Here is a 17,254-nt window from a genome sequence, read left to right on the forward strand (position 1 = left end):
CAAATTCAAATCAATTGATTACTCAAAATCAATTGATTAATCTGCAGATCACTGTAGAGCTGGACCAAGCAAACAGCGTATGTCTGTGTAGAATTCTGCAGGCAGAAAAACCTCTTTCCACTCAAAACCAGCCGGACTTATGGACTGAGAAGCCACGTAGCTGCAGCTAGTGCAGTGTTGAAACGGAGTTAATAAGCCCTGCTATATGCCTCAGTATGACAGTAAGGGCTCAAAATGACTTTAAACTGGCTGCTCAGATCGCATCAGAGATATGAGTCATCAAGACATCCATGTTTTTCCCAAAAGTCAGCTAGCCTATCTTCTTGTCCTATGAAATGGCATAAAAAGGACCCCTACTGAACTTGACTTCTATGTTTGGATGGCCAGGAAACTGAATGCAACAACAATTAGTGTTCACAATTACTACTCAAAAATGTTTCAGTGTTGCTTTAATACACAGGTGGCATTTTCTATACCTGTACCTATTGTTAAAACAAACATTAAGCATAGTTTCTTAGTATGGTTTGAAATCCAGTCAAGGCAGGCGTTTTCTGAAAGGCCAACAGAAGTGAGATAAGAACTCAGGACAGAAAATTTTCAAATTATTTTCAAGAACACATATATTTTCAATCATGCAAGTCTTCTCTTATTTGAATGAAAGTATTTCTCATTAATGTCAGCTTGAACGAACAACCTTCAGGCTGTAAATCAAAACATAATTAAAAAGGAATAATATGACAACCTTGTGTTGATAACCTTGTTATGTGTTAACCTTGTGATGATCAAGGGGTGCCTACTTACATTCTAGCATCTCCTCAAAATACGAACTATGCCAATCCCCATTCTTATCTCCATGTTGCCAAGACCAAAGTTTGACTTGAAAGTTCTAAATCACTGGTTATAAAAGCCAATGCTTTGCTATTAAGGACAATTTAAAAGATGAACTATTCCCTTCATGTGCATAAAATACTTTGAAAAGTTTAAAAAAAATTCTCTGAGGGAAAAAGGGGATATTTTGTTACAATATGCATCTTCTGAGATGAGCAATTACAGGACACTTTATTATCTTTTACACTTAATTTTCTTTTGTTTGATATAAAGAAAATTACAGAAACACACTGTCATATAATTTCAGGGTAAGTAATGATCCACTAAAATAAATTACAAAAAAACCCCAACATTATCACAGATCAGTGCTAACCCTCAGCAACTCTCAATATCTGGCTGACGATATTTAATCTCCCAGCAGAGACAGTGAATTCTCCTAGTTCTAGCTTCCTGACCTTCGCATGAGCTACGTTAAACATCATTGGGGCCAGAAGCAACACGCTGGCTATATATGGGGTACCTCAGACCCATACAGTGCTTTTTCTGTACTCAGAAACTTCAGTTATAGACATTGATTCATATTGTACTACATTAATTCATATTCTACTAATATCCTCTCCTGGAGCATGAAGATCTACTGTTCCAGTTTATGAAATCCTGTGATTCTGTGCTTACACAGAATGAAAGCATAAAGCTGGCAAGCAAATATGTCTACACAATTTCATGCTTATAATTTACTCATTACATTTTCAGATGTTCCCAGTATATACTGTGTATGCTCATTTTAATAACAGAAGTAAGTGGGTTCATGGAAGAGTATTTACTGTGAGATACTAAATACATAGAAACCACACTAGCTCAGGAAGTCTCCAAATATAAAGTATTTGGGAGAGTTCCAAAAGCAAATATTGTATCTGCCTGCCTACGCTTTTGTAGGCATCTACTTATGGCCACTGGAGGCAGGATACTGGGTCCAACACACTTCTGATGTGATGCCCTATATCCTTCGTACTTTATATTCTTAACATTTTCGGTTCAGTTAAAAAAATAACTCTCCTCCAATTTCAAGCTTTCTCACAAGCACTACAATCAGAAATTCATTTTATTTCTATATAGCTCAGAGCAGGTGGGCTCTTTTAAAATTTAAATTTCTAACCCATACAACTAAACAGAAATTTGTTAAACAATGAAGCCTTTATATGTTGTCATCTAAAATCACTCACATTATCATCCACAAAAAGCTTTACAATCTCTATTGGCTAAAAAGGACCAAGGCAGGCATTTATTTAATTGAATTACTCTTCATGGACTAAATGGTATACTTGTTGCTCCCAACTCTGCAGTAATATAGAAAAAAATGATCCATTTTAAACACAGGTTGAAAGGGAAGAATATCAGAGGTATTGTAAGATTTCAAAAAGGCCACTTAAATATATGTATTTTCGATATTGCAACATACTTAGTATTAAATAAAACTGATTAAAAAGCAGTATTAAAAATGATGTTAAGAGTAATACTTTGTCAGTAGGATTATGCTCAGTGATATTTACCATGAACGGAAAGTTGCAATATTCAACAAAAAATAATAAACCAGAAAAAAGAGGGAATATAAAGGAAATTTACCTCAGTATCTGGTTTTCTCCCTTGCCAGTCAGAGCATCTGTTTTTTGCCTTTGAACAATCTGAAGCGTCGCTGAGGTCTGCAACAGCCAAATTTTTACAAAACAAGTTAAATCCTAACCACAATCACAGTTAAGAAAATAAAATATTTCCAAACTAATTTTGACCCACTACAGTCTTACTGCCATACAGTACTTTAAGCACATATTACACTGATGCCTTGTTGATTTGGGGAATTGAACACATGCCAAAATCCCTTGCTGTGCAAAAATACCATTATTTGTTAAGCTGGACGATCAGAGAATATGTAATTTCAATCAGCATATTTTTGGTCATACGACCTATAATTCCACATTGTCAATGAAGAAGCATTCTATTTCTAACATACTTCCCTGAATGAGAAACAAAACAAATTATAGTCACTTAGTTCTACTTTTGAATGATTAAACCATTAATTGAGAACAGGAACCACTTCAAAAAAAATACCACAGCATGGAAATCTCTACACACTCTGGAAGTCTACATTACTGGACATACTGAAAAAAACCCAGTTGTTACTCTTGGTATTGCATTCAAAAGCATCTGAGCAGGATTAAATCAGTTTGTTCTCCTGTTCCTTAGTTCACAGGGTTCCCTTCTCACCTAGCACTTGCTGGCTCACCCAGCTGCCCTTACCTCTCAGAGGTACAGCTCTACCATGGACAGAAAACCAGAAAACGCAGAAGGTTTAGGGCTTGTCTGGCTGCTGTGCACACTTGGGTGTCTAGTGTAAGTGCATGGAATTTTCTCAGCCCCTTTAAAGGGATCCATCAGGAACATGCAATAAATATATGATAATCATGATAGATGAAGTATCGGCTAACCAGACCAAGGAAGACTTTTTGAAAGCCTAGAGCTAGATTTTGGGGCTACCTAAACAAGGCTCAAAGTTTGGATCATTACATTACATTACATTACAACTTTACATTTTATAGCATGTGTGAAAACATCTTGCACTTGTGAGAAAAAATTCTGGCACTGAAAAGCAGCATGTCTCACTGCTTATAAGACAATGGTTTCTACTGTGTTTCCATGTATACAATGCACTAGGCAAGTATTGCTGACCCAGTTTAGCTATAACTAAAGCAGAGTCTTTTCAGAGTGCAAGCGTAAAAATGGAATAGGATCTGCACAGATTTACTTTCTTGAAGGCGAGAAATTTTTTGCACTCAAGGAACTCTAGTACTAAAGATGACGGCTAGTATAAATTATCATTTTTCTGAGCAGATGTGACTCTGTGACACAAGGCAAGATCTGGGCTACGATTGCCTTCACTGGTTTTTTAATTTATATGAATATAGAGTGCCAGTATATACGATTATTATCTACAGCACTGTTTTTGCTGGTAGTTTACTCCAGGCCTATCCCAACTAAAATGAGCTGCTGTTGCACAGGCAGCTTTCCAGTTGTGCCTTTCTATAATTGTGGTCTTTTTCTGCAAAGAAATCCCAATCACAAGTCAGACTCTACTATGTTAGTAAAAGTTTGCAGTAAAAATCTGGCCTGAAAGAATGGCCCTTTTAAATATCTATCATTCTTCTTTGCCTGCTTCTCAAACCAATTTCTGAATACCACCAGAAAGTGCTTTGAGATTTGTGGAGTCCAAATCCAAACCCAACATTTTTTCAGATTGAAAGCAAAACAAAAAAAGCAAACAGGAATACACCATAAACCATCGGTGCCTCTAGCATGGGTTCTCAAGTTTGTGAAATCTTTAATTTAAACTATCATTTAAAATTGACTATACCCTCACAGATCCAGACAAGACAAACAAAAAAAGCACTCGGAAGATACATATATTTTGTAAAAAAGCAGAAAAGCACTCAATAAAAAAAAAAGGTAAATAAAAGAAATGGTTGCTCAGAAGCATCTCTCTCTTCTGCTGCAGGCTTCAGGAGGGATCCAAAACAAAGTAGAAAAAAACCCAAAATATCTGGGATTTTTTTAACACCTCCAAGTAAAAACTTCCATTCTATGATTATTTTTTTTTACTGTGAGCTATAGAAAAGCACAAACATAATGAGGAAAAAAAGGCCTAAAAAGACATTATATCCACCCTCTGTAACTAAGAGAGTGTCACTGGAATACATTGTTGTCACAGGATAACAACATCCTGTAGTATGTTTACTTTGGAATGTATGGAAAATATTAGCCTATGGGTAAATCCTTCTAACTCTGCTGCCAACATTACTGTGCAGGCTCTAGAACACTGAAATTTTAATACAGCTGAAAGAGTCTGGACCGAATATAAGTTTACTTCTGCCTCTATTGTTAAAATGAGCTGTTAAAAGGGAGGGCATACATACGCAGATTTTAAGATAATATAAAAGCAACAATCAAATCAAAGTCATAGCAGAACAGGACCTGAAGGGCCCAGATAAGCCACTGATTCTTTTGCAACCAATGGTCAACCATGATTAGGTTGACTGCCATGTTCAGATTAGCAATGTAAAAGGTAGATGTCTAAACTACTCACCTAGGCTCCGCTTATAGCTCAGGAAGAGGGACACATAAATCCCTCTGAAATTCATTTCATCTTGATCTAAAATGGGTGTGATGGTTTGTACCTTAAACATGCTTCTCTCTCCATAGATTACAGAGGATCCCTCTGCAACTACTTTAGATTGGCTGTTTAACATTCAGAGAATTAAAGACAGAGAGATTAATCTGGAGATGATTATTTTGCTCTCATATGGTTCTCAAATCATGGGGGCAAATAACTGATTAATGAAAATACAATGCACTACCTACCTTAAGTGTCAGTGGCAAAATCCTAGTCCCTAATGCCCCATTTAAGCAACACGCAGGTACATACACCTCACTTCAAATAATGTTTTATGCATGTTTAAGTGCTTTTCTAGGCAGCTGAACATAGGCACTCCTCTTGCTAGCATGTTCAGTAATAAAATCATCTTTTATATCCTACCTTCTTCCTCCAGCAGTTCCCAGTTTCACTGTTAATGCAAAGGTACTAACAGTTATCATGGGCATTTCCTGGGCTTTTTCTTGGTTTCACGCTGGAAAGTTAGTTTAAGCAATTCTTTCAGATTTCCCAAAGCAGCAATGAACCACGTAAGAGAATCAGTTGCCCACTGTGCAAACACATGGAAACACTGCTAATTACAGCCTTTCACCCCAGTTAGCTATGACAGGGATTCAGTGACAGTCATTCTGGAGTATCACACTAAGCTATTACTTTTATGTTATTCAGGAATTAAGAGCTCTTTCAGAATAAGAAGTACTAGAAATCTTTACAGGTTCCTTTACAGGTTCCTCCAGTTTATAGTATCAACTTTTATGTATTACATAATTTGCAGAAATAAGATTTAACCTCCGATTTCAACCAACCAAGGTATCTTACCCCTTATCTTCTAAATTTAATTGAAATATGTGCTGTATTGTCATTCAGAGCTGGCTGGGTAGTTTGTGTTTAAAAGAAAAAAGGAGAAATATGAAAAAGAGGAATTGCTACTTAAGGTGGGTGTCACTACTGCTAATAATTTGGTTCTGTTCTTTTCAACTGAAACATTAACTAGCATAGCAGTCTTTTGACTAATGGATGGGCAAGCAAGTATCAGAAAATTACTTCAGCTTTCTCAGTTAAGGGCACTTTGACTATCCTTGGGAACAATGAAACTCCAATTGACACAAAAGCAAAACCAGTATTTAAAAATAAATAAATTGTAGCAATCTTTCCATTTCTAGCTCTTAAAATTTTTAAAAATTTCTAGCTTTTGTAATGGATTTGGTAAATGAATGAAGTGATAAAAGACGTTGACCTAATGGCATTAACAGATGCTGTTGCTGTATTAAGAAAGCATAATGATTTTTAAAAGTTATTGAATAGCATATTTTTCTTACCTGTAAGATCTCCGAGAGGTACATGCGCCGCTCATCATTAGCTTTGTGGTAAGCCTACAGTTAAAATAAGGGGTATAGGCTAGCATTAAGCAAAATATTTTAAAAGTTGAATCATACAGGAAGAAACAAATATACAGCAGAGCTTTTTTCTAGTGACGTATTTTGTGGAACTATACTATTGTGTGTTCCACACACATTGTCTGTCAGACAACATAATGGCTTTTATAGATTAGAGGCATACAGTGATTACAAACCTTTGCTTCTTGTTCCAGTCTAAGTTCATAGTCTTTTAGCTGGTTCTGGAGACTTTTCTTCTCTTCTTCTAGTCGTTTAAGAACCTCCTTTAAGGAACCCTGTGGTTATAGTAAATAAAACAACGTTTTACAAATATTTCCATACCATATAAAGATATCATCACCATAGTCCTCCTTATTCTTCAAGCATTATGATATTTGTCATTCTATTTGCTTCTTGTACCCTTTTTGCTTACATGGTTCCGGCTGGCACAATGCAAAGACAAAAGCAATTAACTATATGCTACAATTATCAGTTATGCACTACACATTTCCACTGTGTTAAAATGACACAGATATGGTTTTCCACACTGCTGCTCCTTGATAGGTTGTTATACTTGGCTGCATTAGGCAAAGTATTGACAGCAGGTCGAGGCAGGGGATCTTTCTCCTCTACTCAGCACTGGTGAGGCCACACCTGGAGTGCTGTGTTCAGTTCTGGGCTCCCCAAACACTATAAAATGTAATTTCAAAAACAGACACAATAACATTTTAAATGGTAAAACTTCAAAGAAGTTCTGGAAACCCACTTTAGCCAGGACTGGTTGTAAGTTACCTCCCACCCCTACTTTCAAGGCAGTAATTGAAGAACTAGCTGAGACCTTATATATCTGAAGTCTTTAGCTGCTGCACAATACAAATCAAGAAGGGAGAAACGCCAGCCTATGAACTCAGCTAAATCACTAAGGGCTGGATTTGCCTTTCCTGAATTCTGTGGGAAGCAAGCAGAAGGAAGCCTCACTGAAACAGATTGAATTCTCAATGCTCATGGTTGTATGATCAGCTTAGTGCTTAATAGAGTAAAACACAAAAGAAAAAGCTCACAGAAAACAGAGCTTAAAGCATACAGTAACAAAGACTTGTAGCAGAGTTCTTGGAGCACAGAAAAGCCTCAGTACAAAGCAAGGACCAGTGAGAGCTCAAGAGAACCAGAAGGAGCCTCCCAGCTATGCAGCACTCCCCCAGAAGGAGAAATTGCCAACCAAACCCCAGGATGAACCAGTAAGATAAATTCTGAAAAAGCTTTTTAGAAGTGGTTTAACTGAATATTGAAATTTTTTTTAAGTTAGATTTATTACAGGTTCTTCTACTAAGCCCTGAATAGCTGGACAATGTATTCCTGAAAAGGAGTCATAAGCTGACTAAAGGATTTAACCTGAATTTAAGATCCTTAGTTTTCAATAAGTCGTCCATGTCAAACCACTCTGAGCAAGCTGGTAAGCTAAAAGACATACTGAGATTTTAAATGAATACTTTATTTATGTAACGGAATTTTGCAGGGCTTAGCAAGATTCACTCTCAGAGCAACGATACATTAAGTCTTGTGTCCAGCAGTGACCAAAGCCCAGAGTTTCACAAAGGGAACACCAATTCTCCAGTTCTTTTTTTCACACAATTTCCTTTTCATTCGACTGAAGTTACACATTTGGCTTAACAATTGCCAGAAAATGAAATTATACAGAATGATACTGCAGCTGAATTTTTAAGGCCACCCACGTAAGTTGCTCTCATTCTGGATTGTTCCTTGCCCTGCTACCAGTGGCAAGAGGTGACAATTTCTATCAATCATTTCACAACGGACAAGGTGACAAATCCATGACATCATCAAGAGGCTCAAACTTGCTTTCATCAGAGACAGCTCATGCAGACCATTGATCCTTATGGCAATTTTCTTCAGCTCTAATCCTCTAACTTTTCTCCATGAGTTAGAACAGAAGCAACATATCTGTCAGTTGTGTAGAAAAAAACCAACAACACAAGAAGCCTTTGCAATCCATTCTACTTGACATTTTAAATCAAATGAAGTTTTGTTTAGAAAATAAACTCCCTTCCCTCCAACACTAGGAGCTGACATTCATCAGCTGCTTTAGCTGAATCTTTTAACATATCATTTTAAACCCATCAAGAGCAAAAAGCAATACTATATCTTTAGTTTTCCTGTAACAGAATTTGATTTTAACTTGATACCAATAAACTCACTAGTCATATATTACTGAACAAATGATGCCTAAAAATTATTTAGCATAGCACATTTCTACATACAGTATGCACTCGATATATATACACTAAATGCTGTAAGGGCTTCAGTACAGGTGAAGAAAGGCTCCCTGTACTTGCCTAAATGCCAAGTGCCCCCTCGTGGTTAGCATCGTCTTCATATTCCAAACCAGACTGAGAGCTGAACCACATGAATGCAGAGCGTCCTGTTCCCACCAGACATTGGCAATGGTCAGGGTAAAGAAATCAGCCTGGAGACTTGTTGGAAAGTTCAGGCTCCTTCAGTGTAAGAGATGTGGGACACTGCTACCCTAAATCCTTATGTCAATGGTCTCCACAGCATTGCTCATAGAGGTTATCTGCTGACTCGGGCAGTAGGAAGTTAAAACGGAGACTTCCATTGCCGTGGTTCAGATTGGCAGAACAAGTTGTTCCTGACTCTGAAACATTTCACTTAGTATCTCTCCTGATAGGCCTGAAAAAGCCTGGAGATACCTTCCTTACACATTTTCCCTGGAAGATATCCCAGGGCCCCAGTCAATTGCTGAGGAATTCTTCAGAACAGCCAGCTAAAAATGTCACTTGACTGCAAGATTTTTCCCTGATTGTTTTCTTTGAAATACAAAGTGTATTCTGTCTCTGGGAATACCACAAAATGATTTGAGTAAAATAGTCTGCTGGTTTGTGCAAGGCCACCAGGAGGAACAACTAATGCCAACATGACAAGGAAAGGAAAAAATGCAAATCACAAAGGTCTCTTGGAGGCATCCAAGATACTTGTCTGAGGTCAGATGAAAGGAGTAGGAAGAGGAAGTCTGTGAGAAGGCAGGATATATCTTAGGGCAGTCAGACCAGACTACAGAACTTTCTCCAAAATGCTTCCAAGTTTCACGAAAAGATAGGATAGCAGATTTCTTCCCATAGAGCTATTGGTGACTTACTCCAGCACGAGCAACAAGGTTCCTTTAATAGTGACTTGCTAGGAGAATTGTCGTTTCCTATGCCATTATAAAGTGCTGATGTTCCCTATAGGCAGTTATCGACACCTACTGAAATAGTGTCTTTGTTGCGTGTTTTCATAAACGCAAGATTCCCCTCCTGTCATGTTGCTAACGCCTTCTCCAGTGTGCCACTGCCACACATTCTGCTTACAGTTTAAAACTGACGGCAAAAACCCTGAGGTGGTTGTGTGAGGGTCTCAGTTCTGTGTCACTGTGCTCTCAGAAAGGCAGCTCTGCAAAGCAATTATTTGGCCCTTAATGTCAGAATTTTCTCAGCTATGGAGCTGGACATTCCTGAAAATGGTGATTTATCACAGAAACCTTGGTTCCTTGGCTAATCTTAACTAGAGCGTTGCTAAGGCAATGCTATCAGGACTGTGCTCTTCTGAACCGATTTTGCAGTATGCTTTTCAGTATTTGCATACTAAAGCTGCTATCTAGGGATTCTTTCTTGCAGAAATGGTGAGAGAGAAAGGAATAATTTTCTTTCTGCTTATATGGGAAATTATGCTCAGCAGAGAGCATGTATTTCACCAAAACTCATTTAATGAAAAAATGTGAACAAATGAATGCAGCATGTTTAAGAGAGGCAAGTAAAATTCACATCATGTTATACTTTAGAGAGAAGGCATTCATTCTGTAATTATTTCTGAAGTACTATATGACATTTCTATTATTCATTGGGACATAAAGGAAATTACTGACTAAACAGTTTTCACTGTTGGAACTCCCTTTTGCTTGTCACTGTTTAGGTTATTTTTGATCTGCCTTCAGTACACAAAAATGATTTTCGAAACCCTGCCTGTAAAAATTTGTGTGTTCAAGGTATTGGTTCTGCAATTACTGTCATGTGAGATCTACAGGATTTTTTTGAAAGAAAAAAAAAGGATTATCTCAAGTCAGTATACGGACTTCAGAATGATAATTGTATATTTAAATGGTTTAGGCGTGTTTTTAATAGCAAGGAATCATTCATCAGTACAATTCTAATTCTGAAGTAAAAATAGTGCAAGCCACCTGCAACAATTATTGCAATTTATCAACACAGAAAATCTGTGCTTCCTTGTTCATCACTCCAGAATTTGCACTTGTATTCTTCTCTTTCATTCAGGTTTTTATAGCTTGCTGACTGCCAGGGTCTCTGATGACTAATTTTTTTTTTATTTTCCCTGTAGTGCTTGATATCAAGAAAATATTTTATGCTATCTACCTCTAAATGGGATGAATTACTCTACAGACATGTTTTTCTCCTTCTGTTGACTATGGTAGAACCTTAAATGACTAGCTGAGTAAGATAAATCTCTTTAGTATCTTTGAGATATCTCCTCTGTTAAATACAGCTGAAATTACTTAGGAAGTTAAGAATTATTAGAGGCCCTTCTAATAACTCTAACTGCACAATTCTAACCTCCTTGGGAACACAGGTTTAAAAGACTTGCAAATACTATTTAATTTTCTAAATATGTTGCTCAAAATCTACTGTCTACTGTTGCTGTATTATAGAAATTTTACCAACTTACTGGAAGAATCACTTTGCTATCTCTCCACAGAGCTTCATATGCAACTGCAAGTTGAAAGCTGAATATCATAGTGTACTTTTGATTTAACACACACACACACAATTTTATATATACCCACTCTCAGCATTTTTACTTTGAGCAAATGTAGATCGATGACTGGCTGCAAAGCTCTTTGCTTTTCTACACCCACTCACCACATCTGCTCTTTATTCTCATCTGTGGAGAAGCTAAAAATTCCCCCCTACTCCCATGAACAACTCACAAAACCATAAAAAGGATTTGGATAAACCTGTATGCTTAAACACCACAAAATGATCTCTGTATTTTTTTTACCAATGTTCTGTATCTCCTAAAATTTAAAAGAAAAAAAAGCAGCTCCGCATTCTCCAAGAGTATCTGTAAATATACAATGACTTTTCTGATAGCTTCAGTGAAATAAAACCAGCAAAGCCCACAAAATGCATCTATTTTCTTCCCCTCTTTCCATCTCCTGAAAATTAAAACAAGGAAAACTGAAACATTTCACTAAGTCCCTATGCACTTTTTTTCCCCTCTGGCTAGCAAACAGAAGAATGTATTCACTGTAAGCTGGAAGGCTGAAGGAAGGACTTAAAACTGCAGAAGAAAAAAACATGGCATGGCACATGGGCTCCAGACTTCCCTAGGTGTCACTGAGGAAGTCTAGGACTCTCCAAACTGTCTTCTAGACTCCTTCTGGCAGTATGAATCTTCCAGTTGTGCTGTCATTCTTTCCTTTATGGGAACAGTAATCAAACCTCTCAGAACAATATCTCATAGGTGAGGAGGCAAGGCAGTATTCAGTAGGTATTAGAAATGTACTGGACTGGTGCAGCCCAGCTGCTGGTGAAGGAGATTATCTCACTGGTAATGACTCTTCGAGTGCTTGGCAAGGTGTAATTGGATTGGTTAAGAGTACTAGCAATTGGATGGAAATAAACACTTCCTATACTGTAAGCATGCATGCCAGTCTGTGCTTTACAGGCTGACAGGAATAACATTGTCTGAAGCAGACTCTACTGTAAATTTTGTAGACCAATGTTCTGTCTTCAAGACTTTTCTTCAAACATAATCTCAGTTGTATTTTCAAATCAACTCCGTGAAACAGGAAAGTGGCATGGGAAAGATTTTGTTCTTTTTTTAATTAGCTGTTTAAAAAAAAAATAGTCCTGCCAACCTAGAAAACACCATGGTCTTTAGGACAGTACTAAAACTGGCAAGAATATTTACTATCTGAAAGCCATGGATCAGATCAGAAAGAGCAGTTAATTATTCACACCCTGCTTACAACAGATAATGATTCCCACTAACAGGGCATGCAGCCTTCTCTAGGGTCAGTAAACTCCCATTAATCTTCATAATCTGAAGCACAAAAAAGTCAGATGGAAACACTTCTGTAAGCATAAGCAACTGGAATAAAACTTGTCAGAGCCCTGCCTCATAACGTTCATTATTCCTGCTTATGTTACAAGGCATTATAACATCTTTATCTACCTTCCCTATTTCTATAAGTGGGTAAGAAGGAGAAAAGGTGTCAAAGTAAAAGATTTCAGCAGATAACAGACTAAGGAAAAAGCAGTCCTGAATCTAAAATTGTTTTCACTTCATTTACCACTTTAGAAGACTAAATGGTCAAAATATTTACTGGGGTTTTTTTGCCATTTTCTCCTCAAGATCGCAGAAAAATGTTTTATGCTTTGTTGAAATACAGGTCATGAAATACGAGCATCTTAAGGAATAAAATCTAAAAAATAGAAAGATACTTCCTTTAGTGTTGCAAAAATTTACTCTACAATGAGGAATTTTCCTGTAACTTATTATACAAAATGTTACTGCAACTATTCACCTATATTATCACAGTTAATACAAAACTGGGAGTAGGGGCTCATACACCAGAAGATTGTGTTGCCATTCAGAGGGGCCTCAACAGGCTGGAGAAATAGGCAGAGAGGAATCACATGAAGCCCAGTTCAACAGGTGGAAATGCAAAGTCCTGCCCCTGAGGAGAAATAACCCCTGGCACCAGTATATGCTGGGGGCCTACTGGCTGGGAAGCAGCTTTGCAGAGAACGACCTTCGGGTCCTGGTGGATAACAAGATGACCACAAGCCAGCAATGTGCTCTTGCTGCAAAGAAGGCCAATGGCCACCCGGGCTCCATTAGGAAGAACGTCGCCAGCAGGTCGAGGGAGGTGATCCGTCCCTTCTCCTTAGCACTGGTGAGACATATCTGAAGTGCTGGGTCCAGTTCTGGACTCCCTGGTACAAGAAGGACAGGAACTTCCCAGAGCAAGTCCAGCACGGGGCTATGAAGATGATTAAGGGACTGGAGCATCTCACAGATGAGGAGAGGATGAGAGAGCTGGGACGGCTCAGCCTGGAGAAGAGAAGGCCCAGAGGGACCTTATCAATGTGTATAAATACGTGATGGGAGGGAATGGAGAAGAGGACGCCAGGCTCTTCTCAGTGGTGCCCAGTGACAGGACAAGAGGCCGTGGGCACAAACTGTAACACATGAAATTCCATCTGAACACAAGAAAGCACTTTTTTTTACTGTGAGAGTGGTCAAACACTAAATGATGCCATGATTTTGTGATCGAGGTTCAACATTTTTCCATGTATTCACAGAACTAGTCCAGCTACTCCATCTCACATGCCTTACTTCAGGTTCAATCACACAACCTTCACTCAGTTAAAAATTTCACTACATGATTCTTCCCAATATTCCGGTCTTACGTACGTCCTACTTAATGACTTTACCCTATACTTTACAAATTTATAAGTAACTGCATATCTGAAACAATAAAAAAGTGAGCAGGACTGATTGCTTTGGTTTCTAGACCAGGCTGCTGCTATTTTTTGTCATGAAAAAACAAATATTATACAAGTTCTTCAATTACACTGCGATTTGTTGTTAACCAACTAAATGCCATAGTACTCACCACAGGCATTTGATCAAAGGTGCGAACAATGGACAATTTATCTACAAATAAGCAGAACATTTGACCCATTGATATAATTTTAACATATAATCACTAATTCTATTGAAAAACAGTTATGAATACCCACTTCTTCCTGCTGGATTTCCACGAATAAGCTCCATCTTGTCTTGAAGAATATTAATTTGCCTTTCCAGCTGTTTGTTCAATTCTACTTGTGTCTCATATCTGGTTTTCCATTCACTACCTTTAAAACAAATACAGGGTTATTCTATTTCCCAGATTATTTCATGCCATTTCAACTAAAAGTTAGCATTTTTTCAAACTGTTCCCACTTTTTTCTGGAGACTGAGAAAGTCTCTAATTAGTAATCCTCATAATGAGGATCTTTGCATACAAAAGAGCTTGAAAATATAAATCAAGGGAATTTTTCACTGGGCTTACTGTGGCCAGAATATTAACCAACTCTATGAATTCATGTTATTCATAGTTTCATTAATAATTAACAAAAAAGCTAACATGGCAGCATATAGCATTCCTTAATTTCACATTTTCAACATCACACCTATAATAGTCACATTTGAAAAGGGATAACTTAAATTTCTAAATAAAAATTTGTATCTCTGTAGGGCCTACCCAAAAGAATGAATTTTCTGTGTTTCCTAACCAATTAGCAAGACCCTGTTGTATTTCACTTACCTTCATCTTCAACACTGCTAAGTCTTTTTTCCAGTTCTGTTACAGTGTTTCTCAGTTCAAACATTGAGGTTTCAAGCATTTGCCTGTGGTATTTAGAGAATAAATCGGCTATTACATTAATCCTATTATTAAAATTAAAAAGAATAAAATGAATATATTTTCAGATGAAGTATCTACTGGTCTTTCCTATGTACGTCATCTTGCCCATGTTTTTTTTAATGTATTTTTCTCTATGGATACTACAGTACAGCCTTAAAAACAATAGAACCATTTCTACTTTGTGAATAAAATTACTTCCATAAAAAAACAAGACCAACATTTCCTAAAATTTAATAACTGTCTAGCAGATCATCAGAATTAAACAAATGTAGAGAAGACACTGGCCTTAATTCTTCATCTAAAAGAAGATGCCCAAGGAATACGGTTTTTTGAAACAAGAATATGCCTGAGAGATGTGCTATTTGAAATTCTGAATCAATTTTTCATTTTGACCCACTGCTCAATGATTAAGAATCATTTTCTAAATTGTACCCATAACAAAACCAATCAAAGCATGCCATGTATTATGACTATCAGAAAAGAAAGCCAGTGATTAAAGTAACTGAGTGCTACATAAAAAATACAGGAGCTAAAGCCACCATTTCTTCCCGTACCTTAAACTTAATCTTGTGGCAAAATGTATTTTTGCCCATTGATTACTTCTGTATACTGGTCGGGCAGCCAGACAGCTGACAAGTACCATGGAAACTGAGTTCTTTCTGCCTTGGAAGGTATGACCAGAAGCAGAAGCTAGCAGAGGACTCTGATGAGAGCACAACCCACCTACATGCATGAGACAACGTGCTGAATGACTCTCATCCTTCTAAGTGGTAAGATGGTAGTTTAGTGTGCTATAATGAATCACATGATCTCAATCACGCCACGAGGAAATTACTCCTAACTAAATTACTGACCATACGTATGCCAACAGCCTGGTTCTTTTTGGAGATGTCTATGGAGATCTCAGGAAGTCAGCCCACACCAGCATAAGTGCAAGCAAAACACAATGCACCACAACGCAAGAGCAGTTTGTGGTTTTGTCCTTTAAAGTTAAGTTTAGAAGGCCAAGAGTTCAAAAAAACAACCAATGGTTCCTGGATGCCTCTATTTTTCAGTGCCCAAATTGAGATATTTCAAAAGAACTGAGAACACAACTCTGCAAATAAGACCCTTTAGAAAATGCTTTACAATACCAATATGATTATAGAAGTCTTTTAAATCTTAGCCTAATTCATTAAAACATACAAGTGAGAAAATCATTGTGCTGTCCTATTTTTTGGTGTGGGTTTTTTTTTTTTTAAGGGGAGCTTCCATGTCAACATGGATCTTCTCTTTCTGAACATGTTCATAATAAGAAATGCTCTTCAAGAAATAGTTAATAAGCCTATAAGAAATTAAAGCCCTGATGATAGAGGTGATTACTGATAAATAGTATCACCTGTTGCACTCCTTATGCTCACATTCAGTTGGTGACGTTTCTTTTCCACAGCTTGAAACATCAGATTTCAACTGAAAGCTGCAGAAGCAAACCAACCAATCTGAAGAAACAGAAGAGGTATGCCTAGAGTAAGGAGGGCTGAAGAGCTGAAATAGCAAAGACATGTAAAGAAGAGTAATTAAACGTAATGCAAGTACGTTTTCAGTGCAAGAAACACACTGGAGCACAGTAAGACAGACATCTCGAATGGCAGAGGAGAGCTGGGTCTTCCAGTCCCTCCTTGCTCCATTGCTCTTTTTGTCCCTACCAACGTTAGAGAGGAGGGACCTAAGGAAAGAAATAATGAAAGTATTAGATACAGGAAACCAAAGGAAATCTGATTGCTGCTGCCTGTTTGTTCCCACTCCAAATTAAAGAGGCAGATGGCTAGCAAGAAGAAAGACAAAGTCTTACTACATTGCTGGTATCATTCCAATAAAAATAGGTAAGGTTTCTGTAAAGCAGATTTCTATCAACCTCCCAGTGCCTGGAAAAGAGGAAATTATGACAACAGTGAGTGCTAAAATGGGATTTTTGGAAAACACTGAAAATTAGACAAAGTCAAAGCTGTAACTAGAGCTGAGCTGTATCAAAATGAAATTGTTTTACCTTTTCAAAGAAATCCTAACGAAGTGCTTGGATGCAGAGGGATAACACAGGAAGAATGAGTTCTTTAAATCCAATGTTTTCAGTTTTTAATTTCTGTTACTATTCCAAGACTATATGCAACATTTCTTACATAAGATTTTATTATTCTTTCTACATCATTAGCAAAACTTCCAGCCAACTTCTAATTATATTTTGTCCTGATGCAAATGTGTTAAGAAATGATGAATTGTCAGGTGTCAAGACTATAATTGCTACACCAACAGAAAGTCTTATTTTCATTTGGCAACTGAAACCAGTTTTTAAAGAAATCTAAT

General features: G+C 37.3%; 1 protein-coding gene across 7 annotated transcripts in view; it reads right to left on the reverse strand.

The window, feature by feature from the left end:
• CCDC169 (coiled-coil domain containing 169) overlaps positions 1 to 17,254 on the reverse strand; it is a 46,218-nt gene that overhangs the window by 25,000 nt on the left and 3,964 nt on the right. For 6 of the 7 annotated variants that reach the window (XR_008238919.1, XM_052812479.1, XM_052812481.1 and 3 more), the window contains exons 2-7: positions 14,816 to 14,898; positions 14,247 to 14,363; positions 14,120 to 14,160; positions 6,603 to 6,701; positions 6,349 to 6,402; positions 2,452 to 2,528 (exon numbers count right to left, since the gene is read on the reverse strand). Coding sequence is in view for 6 of the 7 variants with exons in the window: in XM_052812479.1 (XP_052668439.1) it covers positions 2,452 to 2,528; positions 6,349 to 6,402; positions 6,603 to 6,701; positions 14,120 to 14,160; positions 14,247 to 14,363; positions 14,816 to 14,898 (471 nt within the window). In the remaining variant the exon portion in view is untranslated. Of the gene's footprint in view, positions 1 to 919; positions 2,166 to 2,451; positions 2,529 to 6,348; positions 6,403 to 6,602; positions 6,702 to 14,119; positions 14,161 to 14,246; positions 14,364 to 14,815; positions 14,899 to 17,254 lie in introns of those variants that run through there. The other variant, XM_052812483.1, reaches the window with a different exon arrangement.

Source organism: Harpia harpyja, chromosome 17 (assembly GCF_026419915.1).
Source record: "Harpia harpyja isolate bHarHar1 chromosome 17, bHarHar1 primary haplotype, whole genome shotgun sequence".
Lineage (NCBI taxonomy): Eukaryota > Metazoa > Chordata > Aves > Accipitriformes > Accipitridae > Harpia > Harpia harpyja.